A 20,455-nucleotide genomic window follows, 5' to 3' on the forward strand; every position below is an offset into this window, starting at 1 on the left:
AGTGGATCTTCAGGAAAACCAGAATGAGCTTGCGGAAGCCATAAGTGGGGTCTAGCCACCCTCATTACAGGCAGAGGCTCGTTATTAGTAAAGCATACCAATCCGCAGCTCACAGCCACCAGCTTGAAAGAATTTGCTGAAAATTTTGCGAGTCTCCATAATTTCTTTGAATGCAAGAAAATTCTCAACTCGCCAGGTGAAAGTTCCCCTGTGCATGATCCTACCACTTTCAGTCCCTGTAATAGTTGCTGACGGTTCATCAGCATCTACAAATTCTTGCATAGTAGAAGTCTCCTTAAGAATCAAGACCTCAGCAGAAAAGACTACTGTATCTTGTACAAGAAAACCAGAGTCTTGATCGAAGAGGCTTGTCAATGTGACAAACTCTCGCCAACCCCAATCCTTAGCTGCCTTAGAATATCTATTCTGAGATTCTTTGGTAACAGACCGATCATCAGAACGCTGATTAACTACTGATAGCCGGTGGCTCACAAAGCAACTCCAATCTGCTGCTGTATTTCGAGGGTCTGTGACCTCCAAAAACATGGACAAATGGCATGGTGGTTGTGACTGCCCTGAAGAACCAAAACACATGGCAGAAAGTGAACAAAAGCTTTCACAAAATTGCCTTTACATAATGGAGCACATAGCAAGATAAGTATTAAGGTTTTAAGGCAATGTATGAAGTACCTACATTCAAAACAATTTAGCATTAACTTCAGTAAATTCTTATTGGAAAAAAAGACTCCACCAATCTGAATATTTTCCCCCATGATTTGGTCCGTGGATGTGCATGATGCAGTTCAACATGACAACCTTTTAATTCACACAATTGCTATGCATTCAAAAAAAAACAATGACACGAATATTGACAAAAGTATTCCAAGGCACGCATCAATTTGTGTGCCCAATTGACTGTTAGGAAAAGGTCAGGCAATGCCCTGCTTGTGCTAGCCCCCATATACGGAGGATGAAGGGCTTGGGATTAGTTAGAAGAAGCAGTACACTACCCATCCATAGACTACGATTTTTGCCCACAATGGTCTGTTTGGGCAGGCCATTCAAGGGCAGATCTTGCATGGCATAGGTCAGGATTTATAGGGCACTTGCCTGACTGGGGGATGTGCTTCGTCAATGATGTGGTCAGCTACGGGAGTTGGTCAGCCAGCTACCACCCCTCTATCTGTGCGAAGTGTCTACACCTTGAGTCCTATCTCATTCTCAACCATAGCCACAAAGTGTTTGAAATGCATAAAACACTTCTGATTTTGCTTTTAGACCATAGACCCAAGTGTAATTGGTGAAGTCATCTATGAATGTAACATAATAGAGATAACCACCAAAAGCAGGTGTCCTCATGGGACCGCAGACATCACTGTGAATGAGCTGTAATTTACGTGGAGCTCTCTGTGCACCATCCTTCTTAAAAGGAAATCTATGCATCTTGCCAAGGATGCATCCCTCACATGCATGAGGAGGAGGTGACTCCAAAGGAGACAATGCATCAACCATAGCATGCTTTTGAAGTGTCATTAAGCTGTCATAGCTCACGTGCCCATACCTAGCATGCCATAACTCCGCATTCTGCATCGCAGCAGTAGGAGTGCTCACTGAAAGTGCAAGATTGGATCTTTTCTCATATATGTCAAGCTGAAAAAGACCCCGATACAAAGTACCACACAACATCAAAGCATAGTCATTCTCTTTGTCTCTGACTGCACACTTAGCATCATCGAATATAACCTGAAATCCTCCTCTATTGAGAGAGGATACTGAAAGCAAATTCTTCTTTATACCTAGCACATAAAGAACATCTGAAATTCTGAAATCTGTGCCATCAGTGGATGTGAGGATGATATCCCCACTCCACACACTGAATAAGAAGAATTATTCGCACAAGTCACCTTCTTTTTAGTAGGTGGAGGGTGCAGAGATGCAAACAGGCTCGTCTTAGAAGTGATGTGCTTAGAAGCACCACTATCAAAATACCAAGTATTCAATGTCTCATTAACACTGAGAGAGCATGCATCCTTTGAAGGATAATAACTGCAAGCCAAGAAAGCATATGGATGTAGTGGCTGTAGTATCTGAACTACCCACTGAAAAATCTAAAATGCAAGACAAAAAGGCATAGTGCTCTTCCACAAAGTTGGCTGTAACATCTCCCCATCATGTGCATGAGGAGCTGATGCATCTGACACAGCCATACCTGAATCCCTTCTTGCTTTCACCGATATAATGACATGGCTTCTTGCAGTAGTGACAAATACCCTTCTTTTTAGGCTTATCTACATCACCCTTAGCCTTCTCAGCAGGAGAGACTATGAACCCCGCAGAAATGGTTCAAGTAATCTTGAATGGACTAGGAGAGGGATACGAGAATCTAGTCCAAAGTATTGCCATCCAACGGCAAATTTTGACACTGGAAGAACTTCAGTCAGCTCTACTTGGTGAAGAACTCAGGACTCAAGCCATCCAAGCACCTAAAGGTCATTCTAATAATCAGGCATTCATAGCTTCAGACAGAAGAAGAGGCAAAGGTAGAGGCAAACGTAGATCATTCCAGAAAAGTGATCATCATCAACATCATTAGCATCAGCATCATCCTCAGCAACATCAGAATCAATAAAGAGGAAATCATTCCAACCGAGGAAGATTCCAAGGATGAGGGAATGCATCCACCAACGTGTCAAACATTCAATGCAACTATTGTCACAAGTTCAGACACTATGAAAGAGATTGCCGCAAGAAGTAGTACGACCAAGGCGATCAATCCAACAGTAATCGAGGGAACCTCCGCGACAGAGGAGATCATCATGGTAGACATTCTAGTCACAGTCATTTTGCAAATGAACATGATTGTCCTGAATAAGCTTATGCTGATGTACGGGCTGATTAGCATGTTGCTTTTTCTGCCCTTTTCCCTTGGGCTTAAACTTAGAAAGCATGGCATGCTCGCCATCCCGTGTTGCCATATTTCGTTGTGTCTGCTCTTCTTACAACAAAAGTCCTACCAACTCGTGAAAAGAGAGAGGATTGCTGCCATCCCTCAATGACAAATTCAGCGAGATGTGGAAACCAAGATAGGACTCAGGAAGAGAATTCAGAGTGGTGGCAATCATCTCTGAATTCGGAATAACTTCATCAATATTCAGCAACTGCACCCTCAAATCATGAAGCTTTGTGAGGTGAGCATTCATGGAATCTCCCTCATCCATATGCGTATGAGATAGCTCTCTCTTCATAGTTGCCAGTCGAAACAGAAACGGAAGAAATAGAGTTTCTGGCCCCCGCCGAAACGAAAACGGAAGAAACGGCAATATGATACAATTTATGTATAAAAATTTATTTTTTATACATAATATAATTATCAATAGAGTGCAAATCATACATAATACAATTATCTATACTTAAAGCTTCAAGCATCAATGCATCATGCATGCTTCTATGATTCTAAATTCTTGAATGATGCTTCAATAATCTGAAATCAACATGTATCATGACTAACAAGTTTGACGTTACAAGAATCTGAAATTTAGAAGTTTGAAGTACTTTAAACTTAGCACACAAGTTGAAACTTGAAACTTGAAACTTGAAAGCATCCAATGTCCAGACTCCATAGATGATCATGATTCATGATCCACAAATTCCATGATCATGACTCATGAGTCATGCAAGACTTAAAATAAAAGCACCCATGGATGATATATAAAAAAGCAGCTGCCACTTGGCACCAAGTTCCAAAGTATACTCAATAGTAAGTACTGTATCTACTATCATAAAAAAAGAAATAACATAGTCTAGGAATCAGGATGCATCATGCTGCAGCCTGCATGCATGATGCATCCGAAGTGTCATGACTAGGGGGAGTCTAGGTCAAAAACAAGTTTTACGAAACGGCGTTTCTTCAAGAAACGCCGTTTCTGTTTCGCCGTTTCCGTTTCCTGCCAAGAAACGGCCGTTTCTGGCAACTATGTCTCTCTTCATGAAGGAGACTCTGGCATCATTTCTTGCTGCAAACATACTCTCCAATATCTCCCAAGCTGCCTTTGAGGTCTTGCATGACCGAATGTGAGGAATAATGAGCCTCTTGACAGAAAGAAATCACCGATAGAGCTTGTGCATCCCTAGAATCCCATCTTTTCTGCTCTGCTGTGGGAGCCACTGGAGCAACAGCTGCTCCAATTACTTGTGCTGCGTTTTGACCTCTACCCCTACCTCCAGCTGTAGGAGTGACAGGTGTAGCCACAAAATCTGGCCTTGCTTCATCTCCATTGACATAATCGATGCTGCATGCATGATGCATCCAAGTGTCATGACTAGGGGGAGTCTAGGTCAAAAACACGTTTTACGAAACGGCGTTTCTTCAAGAAACGCCGTTTTTGTTTCGCTGTTTCCGTTTCCTGCCAAGAAACGGCCGTTTCTGACAACTATGTCTCTCTTCATAAAGGAAACTCTGGCATCATTTCTTGCTGCAAACATACTCTCTAATATCTCCTAGGCTGCCTTTGAGGTCTTGCATGACCGAATGTGAGGAATAATGAGCCTCTTGACAAAAAGAGAAATCACAGATAGAGCTTGTGCATCCCTGGGAATCCCATCTTTTCTGCTCTACAGTGGGAACCACTGGAGCAACAGCTGCTCCAATTACTTGTGCTGCATTTTGATCTCTACCCCTGCCTCCAGCTGTAGGAGTGACATGTGTAGCCACAGAATCTCGCCTTGCTTCATCTCCATTGACATAATCCCAAAGATGTCTGCCAACCAAGATGTTGCCGACCATAAAACTCCACAGGCAACAGTTGGTGCCATCCAACTTATCCTCCTGTGTGAGGACTCCAACCACCTCATTGGGGTTGTTCTAAGCCATTTTTACCAGATAAACTCAAAAAACACAGCAAACTGAACAAGTAAAATCCCTTCCTGGGATGTAAAATGCACAACCAGAGTTTGTCAAAGAAAATCTGCCCACAGTGACAAATATTGTCACAGTATCAAAGGCTTGAAATGCACCACAATGCTCTACAAATGCCCAAAACATCTGCAAAGAAAATCTACAAAAAGTGGCAAAAGTCTGCAAATTGACTCACACTGAGTCCAAGACTACTTGCAAATCTCTCAAATGGTCTTTCAACTGCCAAATCGCATCCGAATGCCAAAAGAAGCCCCAATTTCTTCAAGGAAATTGCGTCCAAAAGAGGGCAAATTAACTGAAAGCCCCAAAAATGCCTGAAATTGCAGTTCAAAACCAAAAGCCCCAAATTTTGGGGTGAAATTGCGACTGAAAAAGGACAAATTGACTGAAAGCCCCAAATTTGCAATTTGTCTGCCAAAGCCCCAAATGTGCTCAACACCTGCAAATGTGCACAAATCTATCCCCAAATTTGATTGAATCTAAGCCAAACAATGGCTTGATGCAAAATAGATCTATCCCAAAAATTCAGCCCAACAATGGCTCAAAAAAATTGAGCAATTTCTTGCTCAATAGCATCCGGTTTCCAAAATGTTCATGCAATGTTCACCTGAAGACCAAACGTGAGCTGCAGGTCGTACGGACGGGAGCTGCAGATACTCGTACGGTCCGAACTGTCAGTCCATATGGACTAACAAATGGTACGGCGCCTACACAATAGCACAAAATCCGTACTAGTGTACGGGCACTGGTACGGACAGAATGCGGCGCTGCTATACGAAAATCCGTGCATAGTACGGACAACAGCGCTTGGCTGTGCGTGCAAGTACGGAATGGAGCAACGCTGGTACAACTCTGTACAGACAGACCATACGTCGTACGGACAGAAGAGGCGGACTGGCGTATAGGGTTCGGACTGCTCATGGGAGCAGTGTACGGCACTGCTGCCGAGCTGTACGTGTGTACGGCAGATGGAGCTGGTACGGACGTCAAGGATTGGGAGCTACGGGCTGTGGGCAGGAGGAGCTGGTCCAAGCGCTTGTCGTGCTCTGATACCAAATGTGAACAGAAGGAGAGCAAGAGTGATGAGCAAGAGAGAGAGAGAGAGAGAGAGAGAGAGAGAGAGAGAGAGAGCTGAACGTAAGTGTATTCAATAGTGGACTGAATTGAGTACAAAAGAGAAATGAGGGGTTTTGTCTAGGTGACAAAACCCTATCTTATCCACTAACCATAGTTAGGGAATTAGACTGTGGTTAGGGGGGAAAACCTCAATGAGGGAAAAGTGCCCTTAACCTACTTATTACAATACATTGGCCACTGCCTAGAATATGATAATAATTCTAACACACCTTGCTGTCTTTGCACTAGCCTAGGTGGGCAGCACCCTCAGCTAAGTCTGCAGCTACTGTTTGATGTCTTCTCCAATGATGAGGCCCAAGACAAGCTCCCTGCTGCTGCTTTCTGATAAGGCTTTTCTGCTGCTCCAAGTGATTAATGTATGAGGCACAATGGCCTCCTTTTATAGGCCCAAGGCCTGCCCCAAAAAACTGACCAGCAGCCTCAATCTGGCCGACCCAAACAGGCTGACCAGGCTGCTGCAAAACCACCCTAAAAGGGCTCTCATAACAAGGGTCCGTGGACCACAAAACTAGGACTTTGGCCCTCACTTCAAAGGCAGATGCCCTCCTATATATGCAGGGTCCAGCCCCCTTCTGATAAGGCTTTTCTGCTGCTCCAAGTGATTAATGTATGAGGCACAATGGCCTCCTTTTATAGGCCCAAGGCCTGCCCCAAAAAACTGACCAGCAGCCTCAATCTGGCCGACCCAAACAGGCCGACCAGGCTGCTGCAAAACCACCCTAAAAGGGCTCTCATAACAAGGGTCCGTGGAACCAGCCCTACCAGCCCTATACCTGGCCCTAACAGAGGGTACACACAGCGGAAGACTGATAGTAATGCCCAGGAGCTCACACAGTGTGATGTGGGGTGTGGAATCACAAACTTGAAACTTCTTAACTTAACGTGCAAAGATGTGCAAGCCAGTAAATAGACAATGCTCAGAGACAGATATAGAAGCAACACTTTATATTTCAGTCCGTCCAGAAAGTAGGACAGGATACAATACCAAAAGGTCCAAGCCTGGCACTTCTAGATCTTTGAGCCCGCGTGCTCCACCTCCAGCATATGTAGACTCTCTGTCTAGATCCCTTCCACCTTGCTGTCCGGAAGCCAGCCTAGATGGGCAGCACCTTGAGCTCAGTCTGCAGCCCTATGTCAGCCTCCTTCTCCTCCTGTGTGTAGGTCCAAGGGTGGGCCTGTGGCTGCTGCTGTCTGCTCCCCAACTGCTGCTTCAAGTGATAATTGAATGAGGCCCAATGGCCTCTTTATATAGCCCCCAAGGGGGCTGGCAAAAACCGACCTGGTAGGGGAATATGGGCCAACCAGACTGCCCCTCCCTACCTGACTTTGTAGTCTGTAAACCGACCTCCAGGCAGTCATTGATTGGCCGACCTGGGGCAACTCTCTTGGGCTGCTGCCAGGACCTAAGGGCAGCCCATATAGGGCCCTCCCCTTTGGTCCTTCTAGGGCTGGATGGCTGCAACTGTTCCGCCATCAACAGGCCCTTCTTGCAGGCGCCCTTGCCCTGCCATGCTGCACCATGTGCCCCTGGCCTCTGCCAGGCTCTCTCCAGCCACGTATGCAGCACCATACAGGTCCGTACATCAGCTGACATCAGCGTGCCCTTCACAGGGCCCCGTTGCAGGCTGTACGCCTGTCTTTTGCTTTGACAGCTGCCCACATGGCAGCTCATGTGCTGCCCATGTGAAAGCCCCAATATCTCCAAGTCTACCTCCCCCATGCTCTCCTCATATGGGGGCTTACAGATGGGGAGGTGACCATTCCAACAAGGTCTCCGTCCCCCACGCTTTCTTGATATGGGGGCTTACAGATGGGGAGATGACCTTTCCAACACCCTAGAGGCCTATAAAAGGGCCCCCTTCGGGGACATTCAATTATCCAGCAACTCAGCAAAAACAAGAGCAGACAGGAGCAGCCAGAAGCCACTCCCTTGGGCCTCATACTTGGGGTGAAGGAGAGTTGAAGGTGTGCTGCAGACTGAGCTCTCTAGGGACTGAACATTGGCCATCTCTCAGGGCAGCAAGGTGTTGTGATCTGGACGGAGAGTCTGCATATGCTCGAGGTGGAGCACGCGGGCTCAAGTCTAGAGATATCCGGCAGATAGTAGAAGTACCTTGTGGTAATATCAAAGGACCACACTCTGGTGGGACTTTGGATCTATCGCTTTTGTATGGTGTCCATAGCTTTGGACGGAAATATGTTGTTTTCGTGTGTTCTATATCTGGCTGGATTATTGTCTATTGATGAGTCTGCACATCTACTTGATGCACATAAGTTTAAGAAGTTTGTGATTCCACCCCACCACACACACTGTGTGAGCTCCTAGGCTATTCTATCAATCTTCCGTTGTTCATACCCTCTGTTGGTCAATTTCTAACAATGATAAGTTTGTCAAAATTCTCTACGAAAGAGATGGGGAAGAAAACATCAGCTATCACTACACTGTCAAAGCAACAAACAGAGGAGGACATGGGGCCTGAAAAAGTTAGCTAATGGGAAAGCTCCAGAGACACAAGGGCTAGTAGCATAAGGCATCCGCATCGCGGATCTACCATGCTTTCACTAAAATCGGGTCCGCTGAAGTAGTCACCGCTGCTACAGTTGTTGTGGCTAGAGAAGTAATGGTGGATTGAGGCAAGAATTCTCTCTCCATCGAAATATCCCACGACTACCTCAAACACTAAATGGCTCCTGACCTTCATCTTCCACAATGGGTAATTGGTCCCATCAAGCTTGCCATGTCACCAAAATTAGGGATCTAATATCTGTTGGCCATGACAATGAACTGAAAAGGGATAAAGTGAGAGTGTCATACACGTCTGAACATGAGTCTCTCGCCTGAGTACAATCCCTTTGATGTCGAAGTACATTCTCTCAAGCAATGAATCAAGGTCGTCCTTCAGCAAGGTCCTTGCCTTCAAGCTCCACTTCCCCCTTAACTTCTGTCAAGGCTCTGATACCATGTTAGAAATGAACCTACACAGCGGGTATCCCGCAACGAAAGACTTAAGAGCATCCCAAGAATGCACACGGAAGTGTTAACTACAGAATCCAAAAACTTCTTCCCTTACGTGTACTTCACAACCGTGTGTGTATGCAAGCCAGTAAATAGAGTGTGAATCACAAGAGAAATACAGAATCCACAAAAGGTATATTTCCATCCAACAACAGGACACAATACAAAAGAGACACTCAGGGTCTCACCAGACCATGGTCCTCTTACCTTACCAAAAGTTCTTGTACTATCTCCTTGGCACCTCTAGATCCATGAGCCTGCGTCGTCCTCTCTGACCTTCTATAGACTCTCCCTCTGTGATCACCGTACCTTACTACCCAAAAAGACAACCTAGGGTCAGCCCATTGCTGAGCTAAGTCTGCACACTTCACCTCTTGGATATAGGCCCAAGGAAGGCTGTTATGCTGCTCCCTAACGTGTTAGACTAGTGGATGTCTAGTGAGGCCCAAGTGGCCGCCTTTAATAGGGAGCTGAATGCCCCCCATACTGGCCAACCTGGTAGGGGCAAAATTATGAGGAGATGGTGGGTGAGAGAGAGCAAGAGAGAGTGAGAGCTGGAAGCTTGGAAGCTGAAAGCTGAGTTGCAATAGAAGAGTGTGAGAGTACAACTCAATGAGAGAGGGATAAGGTTTTGTCCTAGTGACAAAACCTTAGTAGTCACTAACCATAGTTAGTGAACTAACTGCAGTTAGGGAAAAAAACCTCTTAAAGAGGGAAAAGTGCCCCTAACTAGCTTATTATATTACATTGGTCAGGTGGTCATCCGGGATGTAGGAGCGAATGTTTCCTCATAATCTATGCCCTTTTTTTGAGCATAGCCTTTAGCAACCAGCCTTGCCTTATATCTATCAATGGAGCCATCTGGCTTCCGTTTGACCTTGAAAACCCATCGTGTGCCAATGGCATGTTTACCCAGTGGCAAGTCTACAACATCCCAGTCTGATTTTTTGCAATGGACTGCAACTCATCGTGCATGGCATTCATCCAATGCACATTATCCTTTGCCTCTTCGAATGTGGCAGGCTCCTCCTCATCAAGGAGAGTACCTGCATATGCTGATTCCACTGAATTAGCACCTTCCATGTGTTTTTCAGCATACATCTGTCCATCTCCATGATCTATTTTTCCTCTCAGCTTTGCCATTTTGCTGAGGGGTCAGCCTGACTGTGAGCTGATGCACAATACCCTTGCCTTTCAGAAAAGCATCAAATTCTGCAGACAAGTATTCCCCACCTCTATCCGTGCGCAATGTCTGTATCTTGAGTCCGGTTTCATTTTCAACCATGGCTGAAAAGTGTTTAAACACCGTGAACACTTCAAATTTCTGTTTCAGCCCATAAACCCAAGTAAAATTGGAGTAATCATCAATAAATGTAACAAAGTAGAGATGACCACCCAACGATGGAGTCCTCATGGGACCACAGACATCACTGTGTATAAGCTGTAATTTGCGGACAGCTTTAACTGAACCATCCTTCTTGAAAGGGAATCTATGCATCTTACCTAAAATGTACCCTTCACAGGCATGTGGAGGAGGTATCTCAAGAGGTGGCAATGCATCAACCATGGAAAACTTCTGAAGTGTCATCAAGCTGTTGTAATGCATGTGGCCATAGCGGGCATGCCATAATTCTGCATTTTGCATGGCAACTGTAGGGGTAGAAACTGCAAGAGCATGGGCAGCTCTTTTCTCAAAAATATCAAGCTGAAAAAGCCCACGCAGCAGAGTATCAGATAACCTTAAGGCATAGTCATCTTCCCTGTCTCGGACAGCACATTTGTCATCCTCAAAGATGACCTGAAATCCACCTCTGTTAAGAGTGGACAGTGAAAGAAGATTTTTGGTTATGCCAGGCACATATAAGACATCTGAAAGTCTGAAAATTGAGCCATCAATGGCAGTGAGCTCAACATCAATGACAAATGTGCTGTCTCGGACAGCACATTTGTCATCCTCAAAGATGACCTGAAATCCACCTCTGTTAAGAGTGGACAGTGAAAGAAGATTTTTGGTTATGCCAGGCACATATAAGACATCTGAAAGTCTGAAAATTGAGCCATCAATGGCAGTGAGCTCAACATCTCCTGTGCCACGTACTAAATATGATGAGTTGTTGGCACAAGTGACTTTCTTACCAACGGGAGGTGGATGCAAGGAAGTAAAAAGACACTTCCTAGAAGTGATGTGCTTGGATGCACCGCTGTCAAAATACCAAGTGTTCAGTGTTTCATTGACACTGAAAGCAGATGCATCTGTAGAAGAGTCATAACTGCAAGTTAAAAATGCATATGTATCATCACTGCAAGTGGCTGTACTATCCCGAGCATCTGGAACAGCCAACCTAGAATCTGAAATGCAAGATAAAAAGGCATAATCATGTCCAACAAAGTTGGCTGCAGCATCCCCACTGTCAGATGCATGAGGAGCTGAATCTGAAACAGCCATACCTGAGCTGTTTTTCTTTTCTTTTGCAAGCCTTTTCCTGCATTCTGCTATGTGATGACCTGGCTTTTTGCAGTAGTGACAAAAACCCTTCTTCTTGGGCTTACTTGCATCATTTTTAGCCTTTTGTGACGGCTGTCCTGACCCATTGGAAGGCTGATTTACTGATGTCTTTGCCTGTCCCTTTGTTTTTTATTTAAATTTTAAGAGCATGGCTTGTTCACCTGCACATGAAGCCAAATTTTTCCTGGTCTGCTCTTCCTGAAGCAGAAGTCCTATCAACTCATGAAAAGTGAGAGGATTTGCACCCCCCCCTCAATGATAAGTTCAGCGAGGTATGAAAGCTGAGATAAGACTCAGGAAGAGAATTCAGAGTGGTTGTAATCATCTCTGAATCAAGAATAATTTCATCTATGTTTAACAATTGCTCTCTGAGATCCTGTAGCTTTGTGAGGTGGACTGACATGGAGTCACCCTCTTCCATATGTGTATTACTCAACTCTCTTTTCAAGAAAGATACCCTTGCATCATTCCGAGCTGCATACATGCTTTCCAAATATCCCACGCTGCCCTGGAGGTCTTACACGACCGGATATGCGGAATGATAAATCTTTTTACTGAAAGAGAGATGCATGACAAAGCTAAGGCATCCCGTGAATCCCATCTCTTCTGCTCTGGAGTAGTAACTGTAGCTACACCAACAACTTGTCCTGCAGCTGCACCCTGTGCACGACCTCTTCCACCTCCTTGCTGGGGAGGGGTAGGGGGTAGCAGGTGCAATATCTGCTGGTCGGATCTCATCCCCATTGACATAATCCCATAAATTGCGAGAAATCAGAATATTGCGTACCATGAAACTCCAGAGGGAGTAGTTGGTACCATCCAACCTGTCTTCCTGTGAAAGACCACCGAACTGGAAGTCATTCTGATTTTGATGGGCCATATTTGAGAAAGAGATTGAAGCAGATACAAAACTGAATTCCCTTACTGGGAATGAAATGCACAACTCCCAAAAAACACAGCCAAGCACGGGCTGTAAATGCAACTTAGATTTCTGTACTTGCACTGTCAGAAATCTGTCCAAGCATCAAAAACTCTCCAAAATCTGCCAAAAGTGCTGCAAAACACTCCAAGAAAGGTAGTATGAACTGAAAACTCTAGAAATTGCTCTCCCAACACAAAAGCCCCAATTTGTGGCTTGAAATTGCAACCAGAAAGGGGCTGATATACTAAAAGCCCCAAATCTGCAATTTCTAAACAAAAGCCCCAAATTTCAGACTAGATCTGCAGATCTGTCTGCAAAAGCCCCAACTCTGTAATTTCTGTCAAAGCTCCAAATGTATTTCCAAAAATACAGCCAAACAATGGCTATCTGCAAACAAAGCCTGCCCAAAAAACTAGCTGCTCGGGTACCTGAAGAAGTAAAACTCTGCACAGAATGCCTGCAGCAGAAGTGTACGGACAGTGTGCTGACAGTGCGGAACTGTCAGTGTCCGGAACTGTTAGGTACGGATTTCGTACGTTGCGAATGTACAGAGTACGTACAACGGCGTAGTACGGAGTACGGACGACGAGGTATGGCGTAGATCTGTACGGAGTACTAACGACGAGGTACATAGTACGGACGACGAGGTACGGAGCAGAGCTGTACTGTGTTGTACGGCGCGCGGGTACAGTACGGTGCTGAATGGCGAGCAGATCTGTACGGAGTACGGAGGCGATGTACGACGAGCAAATCTGGTACACGGTGCACAGACGAGCAAGTACGGTACGGTACGACAGATAGGTACGACGGGTACGGTCTATTGGTACGGCTGGATTCCGTACATCCGTACGGACTGTACGAACGAATTGTAGTAGCGAAGGTGAGTTGCAGCTGGAGCTTAACGGGGAGGTTGGAGCTAGATGCGAGAAGCAGAGAGCAGGGTCAACCCGCTCTGATACCAAATGTGAGGAGATGGTGGGTGAGAGAGCAAGAGAGAGTGAGAGCTGGAAGCTTGGAAGCTGAAAGCTGAGTTGCAATAGAAGAGTGTGAGAGTACAACTCAATGAGAGGGGGATAAGGTTTTGTCCTAGTGACAAAACCTTAGTAGTCACTAACCATAGTTAGTGAACTAACTGCGGTTAGGGGGAAAAACCTCTTAAAGAGGAAAAAGTGCCCCTAACTAGCTTATTATATTACATTGGTCACTGCTGAATTATATCTATAATTCTAACAAAAATAGCCGACCGAATAGCCCCCAACTAGCCAACCCAGTAGTCTATCCACATCCCCTTGGTGGGGGCACACTCCTTGAGGGTTAGCTGGCCCAACCTGGCCATGTGGCACGCTGCCACTGGTCCATCCCTAGCCCAACCTCTTTCAAGCCCATTTGTGGTCCAAAACTGTCAAAAACATTGCACAACCATGCTGCTGCCGTTCCGCCTATGTTCAGGTCTCCTCTATCCTCCGGACCGTGAGGCCTGCTGCAGAGTCCGTACCAGGGCTGACGCCAGCGCCATCTCATCGCAGCTATTGCAGCCTGCAAAGCCCACGCAATCCAGTCCTCTCCAGTCGTGGACAACCTCAAGGCATTGCCATGCCAAATCGGTCCTCCATGGTGGCCTCCAATCACCACGTACATGCTTCTCCATGCTGCCCACATGGCAGCATGTTTTCTGTCCATATGGCAGCCCCAAATCTCTTTCTTTTGTTCTAAGGTCCACCCCCACGATGCACTCCTCATTTGGGGGCTCATAGATGGGGAGGTGATCAGTACTTTTCCAACACTCTGGGGGATTACCTCGTACAAAGGGCTGAACAAATAGCCACTCTAGTGGTTTATTTTGACATGTTATACCACCATCCGTGAAATGAAGAAAAGGGCCTGAAAACAAACTCTAGGCACTACAAAGCGACACCTCGCATAAAATCGCAGCAACTAGAAGCCCTAGTAGGCTGATTGCTATCAAGTCTGGCAGCCCTGGGTCAGGTCCCAACAGATCTTGGGCCTCCTTGATCACTTTGCAGGGAATGCTGGAAACCCTAATTGCAGCAGCTTGACAACCCTCTAGGGCTGGAATATAAATCGCAACAGCTTCTCTCTCTTTGGACACTCACGCCTGCAAACGGGAGAGCAATCTCACGCTGAAATGAATCGCATCACAGTGGGAGGTCGTGGATGAATAGAAAGAATGATTTGCATCAAGAGAAGGGCCCATAAATAAGGGCTGGACCCCCCCAAAGGTCTTTATTGCAATAGAAATAAACTTCGTACAATCGCTCTGTGAAGAGCATCAAGCTGAGTACAACTCTTGAATGAATCTAGGAGCTCTGAGGCCCTTCTTTTATAGACTTGGCCTAGCTTAAAGCTAGACCTGCTTTTCTAAAGCTAAACTACGCTTTTTTGGTTTTGCCCGCTTTGGGGAGCTTTTGCGTCCCCCATGGGGCTTTCTTTAATGGCGCCATTCTTCCTGGTGCTTTTTGCCTCGTAGGCATAGTTACCAAGGAATGGGAACATTTGGAAACTCATGTGAACGTTCAAGGAAGGGGGAACAAGGGAACAAGAACCGGAATGCCACGTCATATGACATGTCATCAATTCATATGAAAATATGCTAAATTATGAAAAGGAAACCACTTTTAGCATCTCTAAAATTTCCATTTCAGCTTTAGACTTTTAAAGACACTCTTAGAAAATTTAGAAAGGGGGGCTGATAGCGTGGGCTAAGAGAACTTAGAAGGGGGAGAGAGTGGGCTGAGAGAAGAGGGAGAGAGTAGATAGAAGGGAGGGTTGATAGAGCGGGCTGAGAGAATAGGGAGAGAGTGGAGAGAAGGGGGCTGAGGCCTAAAGCTTGCGAGAAGAAGGGGAGGCTGAGAGCCTACAGGAGAGGGGGTTGAAAGAGTGGAGAGGAGGGGCTGAGAGGAGAGGGACCAAGGAGGCTTGGAAGGGGGCTGAAGTATTGTAGGAGATGGAGGACAGAGGAGCACCAAACCACGACACTAACAATACAAGGAAAAGGTGTTGTTCGTGAGTTTTACCCTAGCCCGCAAAACCCTAAAACTCGAAACGCTAGTTAAGGGCCGGAACAACGTTCCCTGGTGAGTGCCTGCCTAGGAACGTTCCAAGCGTTCCCTATTCCTACTCTGTCCGGAACGGCATTCCAAACATTTCGGATGTCGAAACACCGTTCCATCGCAACTATGCTTGTAGGACCTGCTTTTTGCCACTTGCTCTATCATTTTTTAGCCTTTTAGCGCCCTTCCAAGTCGCACATAGATACCAACACTTTAACTCATTAAAGGTTAGCGAAATGTATGCATTCCTAGTTCTTGGACTAATCCTAGTCCCTTGTGGGCGTCCCCACAGTTCTCTTTTACGAATACAAAGGAAAAATAAAACGATAAAACTTATTCTTAGTTAACCATAGTCAACATTCTTTGATCGACGTCAATCCTAATAAAGATTATATTTAATTTCTTGAGAGAAGTACCAAATGGTGACATCCCCTCGGCTTCTAATCAGTTGCCCTCAACGGAAGCTTCTTGATACAACAGCAAAACTTGAGGATATTCTGAAAAAAAGTCCTCATCTACCCACTTGGCATCGAGTGCCGAATAGTTCTTAAACTTGACAAAGGTATTGGCAGATGAGCTTTCCTCTGGGCCCTTCTTTACTATGTGATATACAATCTATTCTGGTCTCAGAATCTACTCCACCTCTGGTGGCTCTTCTTGAACTGGTTTTGCGGGCTCTGGTCCTTCGTACTTCTTGAGAACACTCACATGAAAAGCATTAGGTCTCAGGAAACTCAAGGCAATACGCATAGTGCAGTTTCAATCTCATGATAGTTGCTCATAAGGTTGAAAACCATAAACTCCATCACACATAGCAAGGACTAGCTATTATGACATCCCCAATGATGTCATCAGCGCCCAACAGGTGGGTGTAGACCATAGTATAAACATATGCTCTCACACATACAAATCCACACACGTACACAAACTTAAGCATCCATTTATACAAAGTCTTAGTACTCAGTTTCTATCAGCACTTCAGAGGTGAGGGGCAGACTCAACCATGACGAAGGCTAGCACCAAAGGAGAAGGCTAATTAAAAAGTACTCCAAAATCTCTTCATTCAAGCTAGAACTGCTTGTGAAGACTAAACGATTTCATTTTAGTCTCTCCCAAAGGCGCATCTAAATCTAGCTGATAGGGCAATGCACCACTTAAGATAGAAAGAGTTATCAGAATACCAGCAGCAGGCCGCAACATGGACGAAAACTTTACAAGGTAAAATTTGCATCCTTGACAGCTAACCTTACAGTTTAGCTACTTTTCAAAATATGTATGGCCCTGAGGTGTTGCAAAGTAAGCACCCGTTGCTCTATTGGGTGATCCCCATTCAGAATAAATCAGCAAGAATGCATTGCGACAGGAGCATAACTGCATGAAACCTTTCCCCTGATGAGAGAATATATGGAGCGTTGTCTTCGGACTTGTTCTGCTTCTACAAGCCACTGGTCACATATATGGCATATCAAATTCTCCCGATGCCATATCCAATTCTCCCTATCACATATCCCCCAGCAAACCTTAAATGGTAATGAAACTGTCAGCAAGAATGCATTGCGACAAGAGCATAAGCGTACGAACCTTTCCCCTAATGTGAGAATACATGGAGTGTTTTCATCGGACTTGTTATGTTTCTACGACCTGCTGGTCACATATATGGCATATCGATCTCCCTATAACATATCCAATTCTTCCTAACATATCCCCAACCACACCTAAATGATAACAAAACTGTCAGTAACAGATAGAGGCTAACATTTCCTCGACGGATGTACAATCTGTGTTTCTTCAACATGCTCGTCACATATTTGCCATATCCCCTTCTCCCTGTTACATATTCGTGATTCATACCTGAACTTATGTAAAAGTTGTCTTTAAAACAGAGGGGACTCATAGTTTGACTTCAGAGTGAAGACAGACTACATTAGGCATGACCTGATGGTGGAAAAGGAGTGAGCTGTGGGGTCCCAATTTACTTTTTGAACTGTTACTTGATGATTGTTGACGCATCAAATTGCCAAATCCTAAAAGAAAGTAAAATAGAACAAACTCTGTGTATTTCCCAGGACTGAAAATGGAAACACTCTGTTTTGTGCAACAGGAGAGGATCTACAATGTTGAGAACCAGTCTTTTGTTTTCATCTAGAAGTTTCAAAGCTGGGTGAGGCTTTGTCAATGTACCTCAACCCAGTCAGGAGCAAGGGTTTAATTTATCGAAGATATGGAAGATAGGCTGTGCAATGCTCGGATGTAATATAAAAAACGCATACCTCTTGGATAGACAATGAGTCGGCAATCTCGATTGCCAACTTGAAATCGCTTGCTCTTGATGCATAATCCTGTGATTTTTCGCTTCTTGAGAAGATCCTTTAGCCTTGTAAAGTTTTCGATTTTCCAAATGAATTTCCCTTGATGCCCGTCGGACTTTTTGGCTCCTGCTCTTCCGTTGACTGACGCCATACTCTTAGAGAAGTTGCTGGCCTCTTTGATAACATGAAATGAGGCACTGAATACTGCGGTGTCGTCAAGAAGATATCCCATCTCTGGTGCTACAAAATCTGACATTTTCATGTAATCATTCCAACCAAGACTAGTATTGTCGCCACTTTTGTTATCTGCAGCAAACCTGCCATATGAGTCCCTATGCATGTGATTTAGTCCCGGTTTTTGGTTTAGTACAGACATTCGAAAGAGACACCAGCAGCTTCGTTCTGATGGAACTGACTTTTCGGTATCCTTGCTTTCCAAGCACATGGATAGGTATTCAATGCCACTGACAGACGATTGATACACACTGAGCCGGAGATTGCATTCCCCAGCAGGGAATACTGGACTCATAATCTTCTGAGTTTTGATCATCTCTTTGAAAAGGGACAAGTTGTGGACTTTCCAGGTGAATTTCCCGCTCAAAACCTCCGGCATTGGACCCATCATGGGTTGCAGCTCATTCTCCCTCGAAAATGAGACAGATTCGTGTAGCACCAAGATCTCTGCTGTAATCAAGACAGCCTCATTCACCAAAAATCCGGCTTTAGGATCCAAAACCGTTGAGGACGGCGTGAAGTCGCACCAGCCATGGGACTTCTTCTTCCCTGAGAAGCGATGCCACGAATCCCTCTGTATGGATTTGACCTCGTCTCTCTGATTGACCACACATAATCTATAGCTAGCAAAGCAATCCCACTTAGATGAAGACGAACCACGAGGATCCATGACTTGCAAGTAAATGGAGAGATACCCCGGCAGAGCTTGCGAGTCTCCTCGGGGATAGACCAAAAGTCTGCAGTCATAACCCCCTACCTCAAAGTAACGGCTCCACAGCGCGCGTGCTTTCACCTTGGCAAACTGCACGATCGTCCACTTACAAACAGCCGCATGCTCTCCCCGCTTCTCCACCACGACGGACTCCTGCCCGCCTTCCCGGGGCTCATCAGCGTGCTCTCCACCTCGGGCAACGCTTTTCTCGGCGCGACCGAGGGGCAAGGAATTCTCGGAGGAGGAGGAGGAGGAGGAGGAGGAGGTGGCCTGTTGAGCGGCATCGTCAGGGTGGTGTTTGGCCATGGGAGGTACAAAGGGAGGGAGCAATGGGGGGAGTCAAGGGGAGGGAGGGGTGAGGGGATGCATGGCGATGGAGATGGAGATGGCGATGGCGATGGCGATGGCGAGGGGTAGCAGATCAGGGGAGGGGTTGGGGAGAAGGGTTGGGAAGGAGAAAGGGAGGGGTGTTGGGGGGAGGAGCCTCTGGACAAGCCCCTATGTCAGTTTTCCTTTGTGCTCTTATGGGATATATGCATTCCTTCATCTCATATATCATTTTATATATATCATGTTATTTATTTTTCCCTCTCTCTCACACACACATAGATGAAGACCTCAACATTTGTTTTACCCACCTAATTCTCTCACATTACATTTGTGAGCACTTCACCTTCCTTCCTTGTCCCCTCCTTTCCTCCTCCATACATAGGTGCATGTGAAACACGTCTCCTTCTTCGCTTGCACCTACGAGGATTGGGAAGGAGGAAGGGGTGTTGGGAGGGGAGCTTCTCGAGGGGAGAAGGAGCCTCTATATTAGTTTTCCTTATGTGCATATGGGATATGTGCGGGTCATTTAACATGGAGAATGGCTCTCGTATACATAAATAGATAAAAGTAAATTATATGTTTATACTTTTTTTTGAAAATATATATATTTATACAGACATACACGTGCACAAAAGAAATACCTCAACTTTTTGGCATTTCTTTCTTCACCTCATTCCAAAGTTTTATCCACCTAATTCTCTCACATAACATTTGTGAGCACATCACCTTCCTTCGTTTTCTTTTTTTTCTTGCACTAGTTTCCTCCTTTGCACATAGGTGCCTGTGAACACGTCTCCTTCTTCACTTGCACATGTAATCCATCTAGATCCATCCTTGCCCTCTACTTGCTCCTTTGCCTCGCCATTGCAAGGATTATTAAGTCCCACCTCTTGCTAGTATCAATTATATACAGCAACGTGAACACGTCCAATCAAGTCTACTAACAACTGAACTCCCAAAATGATGTTGATCGACCTCGAACATGGCTTGAATATAACTTTTTAGTGCTCGCCTACGTAGTCTACCCTTCCAACGATCATGGTTGCACAACACAACCTTGGGGTAATTCTATTAAGTGATTTCCACAAAAGCACAAAAATTTCCTGGAGTGGAAAGCATGCATGCTCGTCTACTAGTGAAATAGCTAGGATGCTTGCTGTCACATGGAGGAATTTATGGACCATCTTCAATGCTCTAGGAGGGGTAGCCTTCATGGAGATCCAACGTAGAACAAGCATATGGTGGTTGAGCTTCTTCAGTGGCTTAAAAAGCGAAAACACTTGTGATTATTATTGTTGCTTTA

General features: G+C 45.3%; 1 protein-coding gene across 2 annotated transcripts in view; it reads right to left on the minus strand.

The window, feature by feature from the left end:
* The window catches only part of LOC147890706 (uncharacterized), a 57,997-nt gene extending 38,718 nt beyond the window's left edge, over positions 1-19,279 (minus strand). For both annotated transcript variants that reach the window (XM_087389070.1, XM_087389069.1), the window contains exons 1-2: positions 17,838-19,279; positions 99-575 (exon numbers count right to left, since the gene is read on the minus strand). In XM_087389070.1, the coding sequence (XP_087245196.1) occupies positions 99-575; positions 17,838-19,128 (1,768 nt within the window). In that variant the 5' untranslated portion in view covers positions 19,129-19,279. The remainder of the gene's footprint in view (positions 1-98; positions 576-17,837) is intronic.
* Positions 19,280-20,455: the final 1,176 nt, after the last annotated feature.

Source organism: Dipteris shenzhenensis, chromosome 18 (assembly GCF_047967505.1).
Source record: "Dipteris shenzhenensis isolate YYH24624 ecotype China chromosome 18, Dip_SZ_1.0, whole genome shotgun sequence".
Classification (NCBI taxonomy): Eukaryota; Viridiplantae; Streptophyta; class Polypodiopsida; order Gleicheniales; family Dipteridaceae; genus Dipteris; species Dipteris shenzhenensis.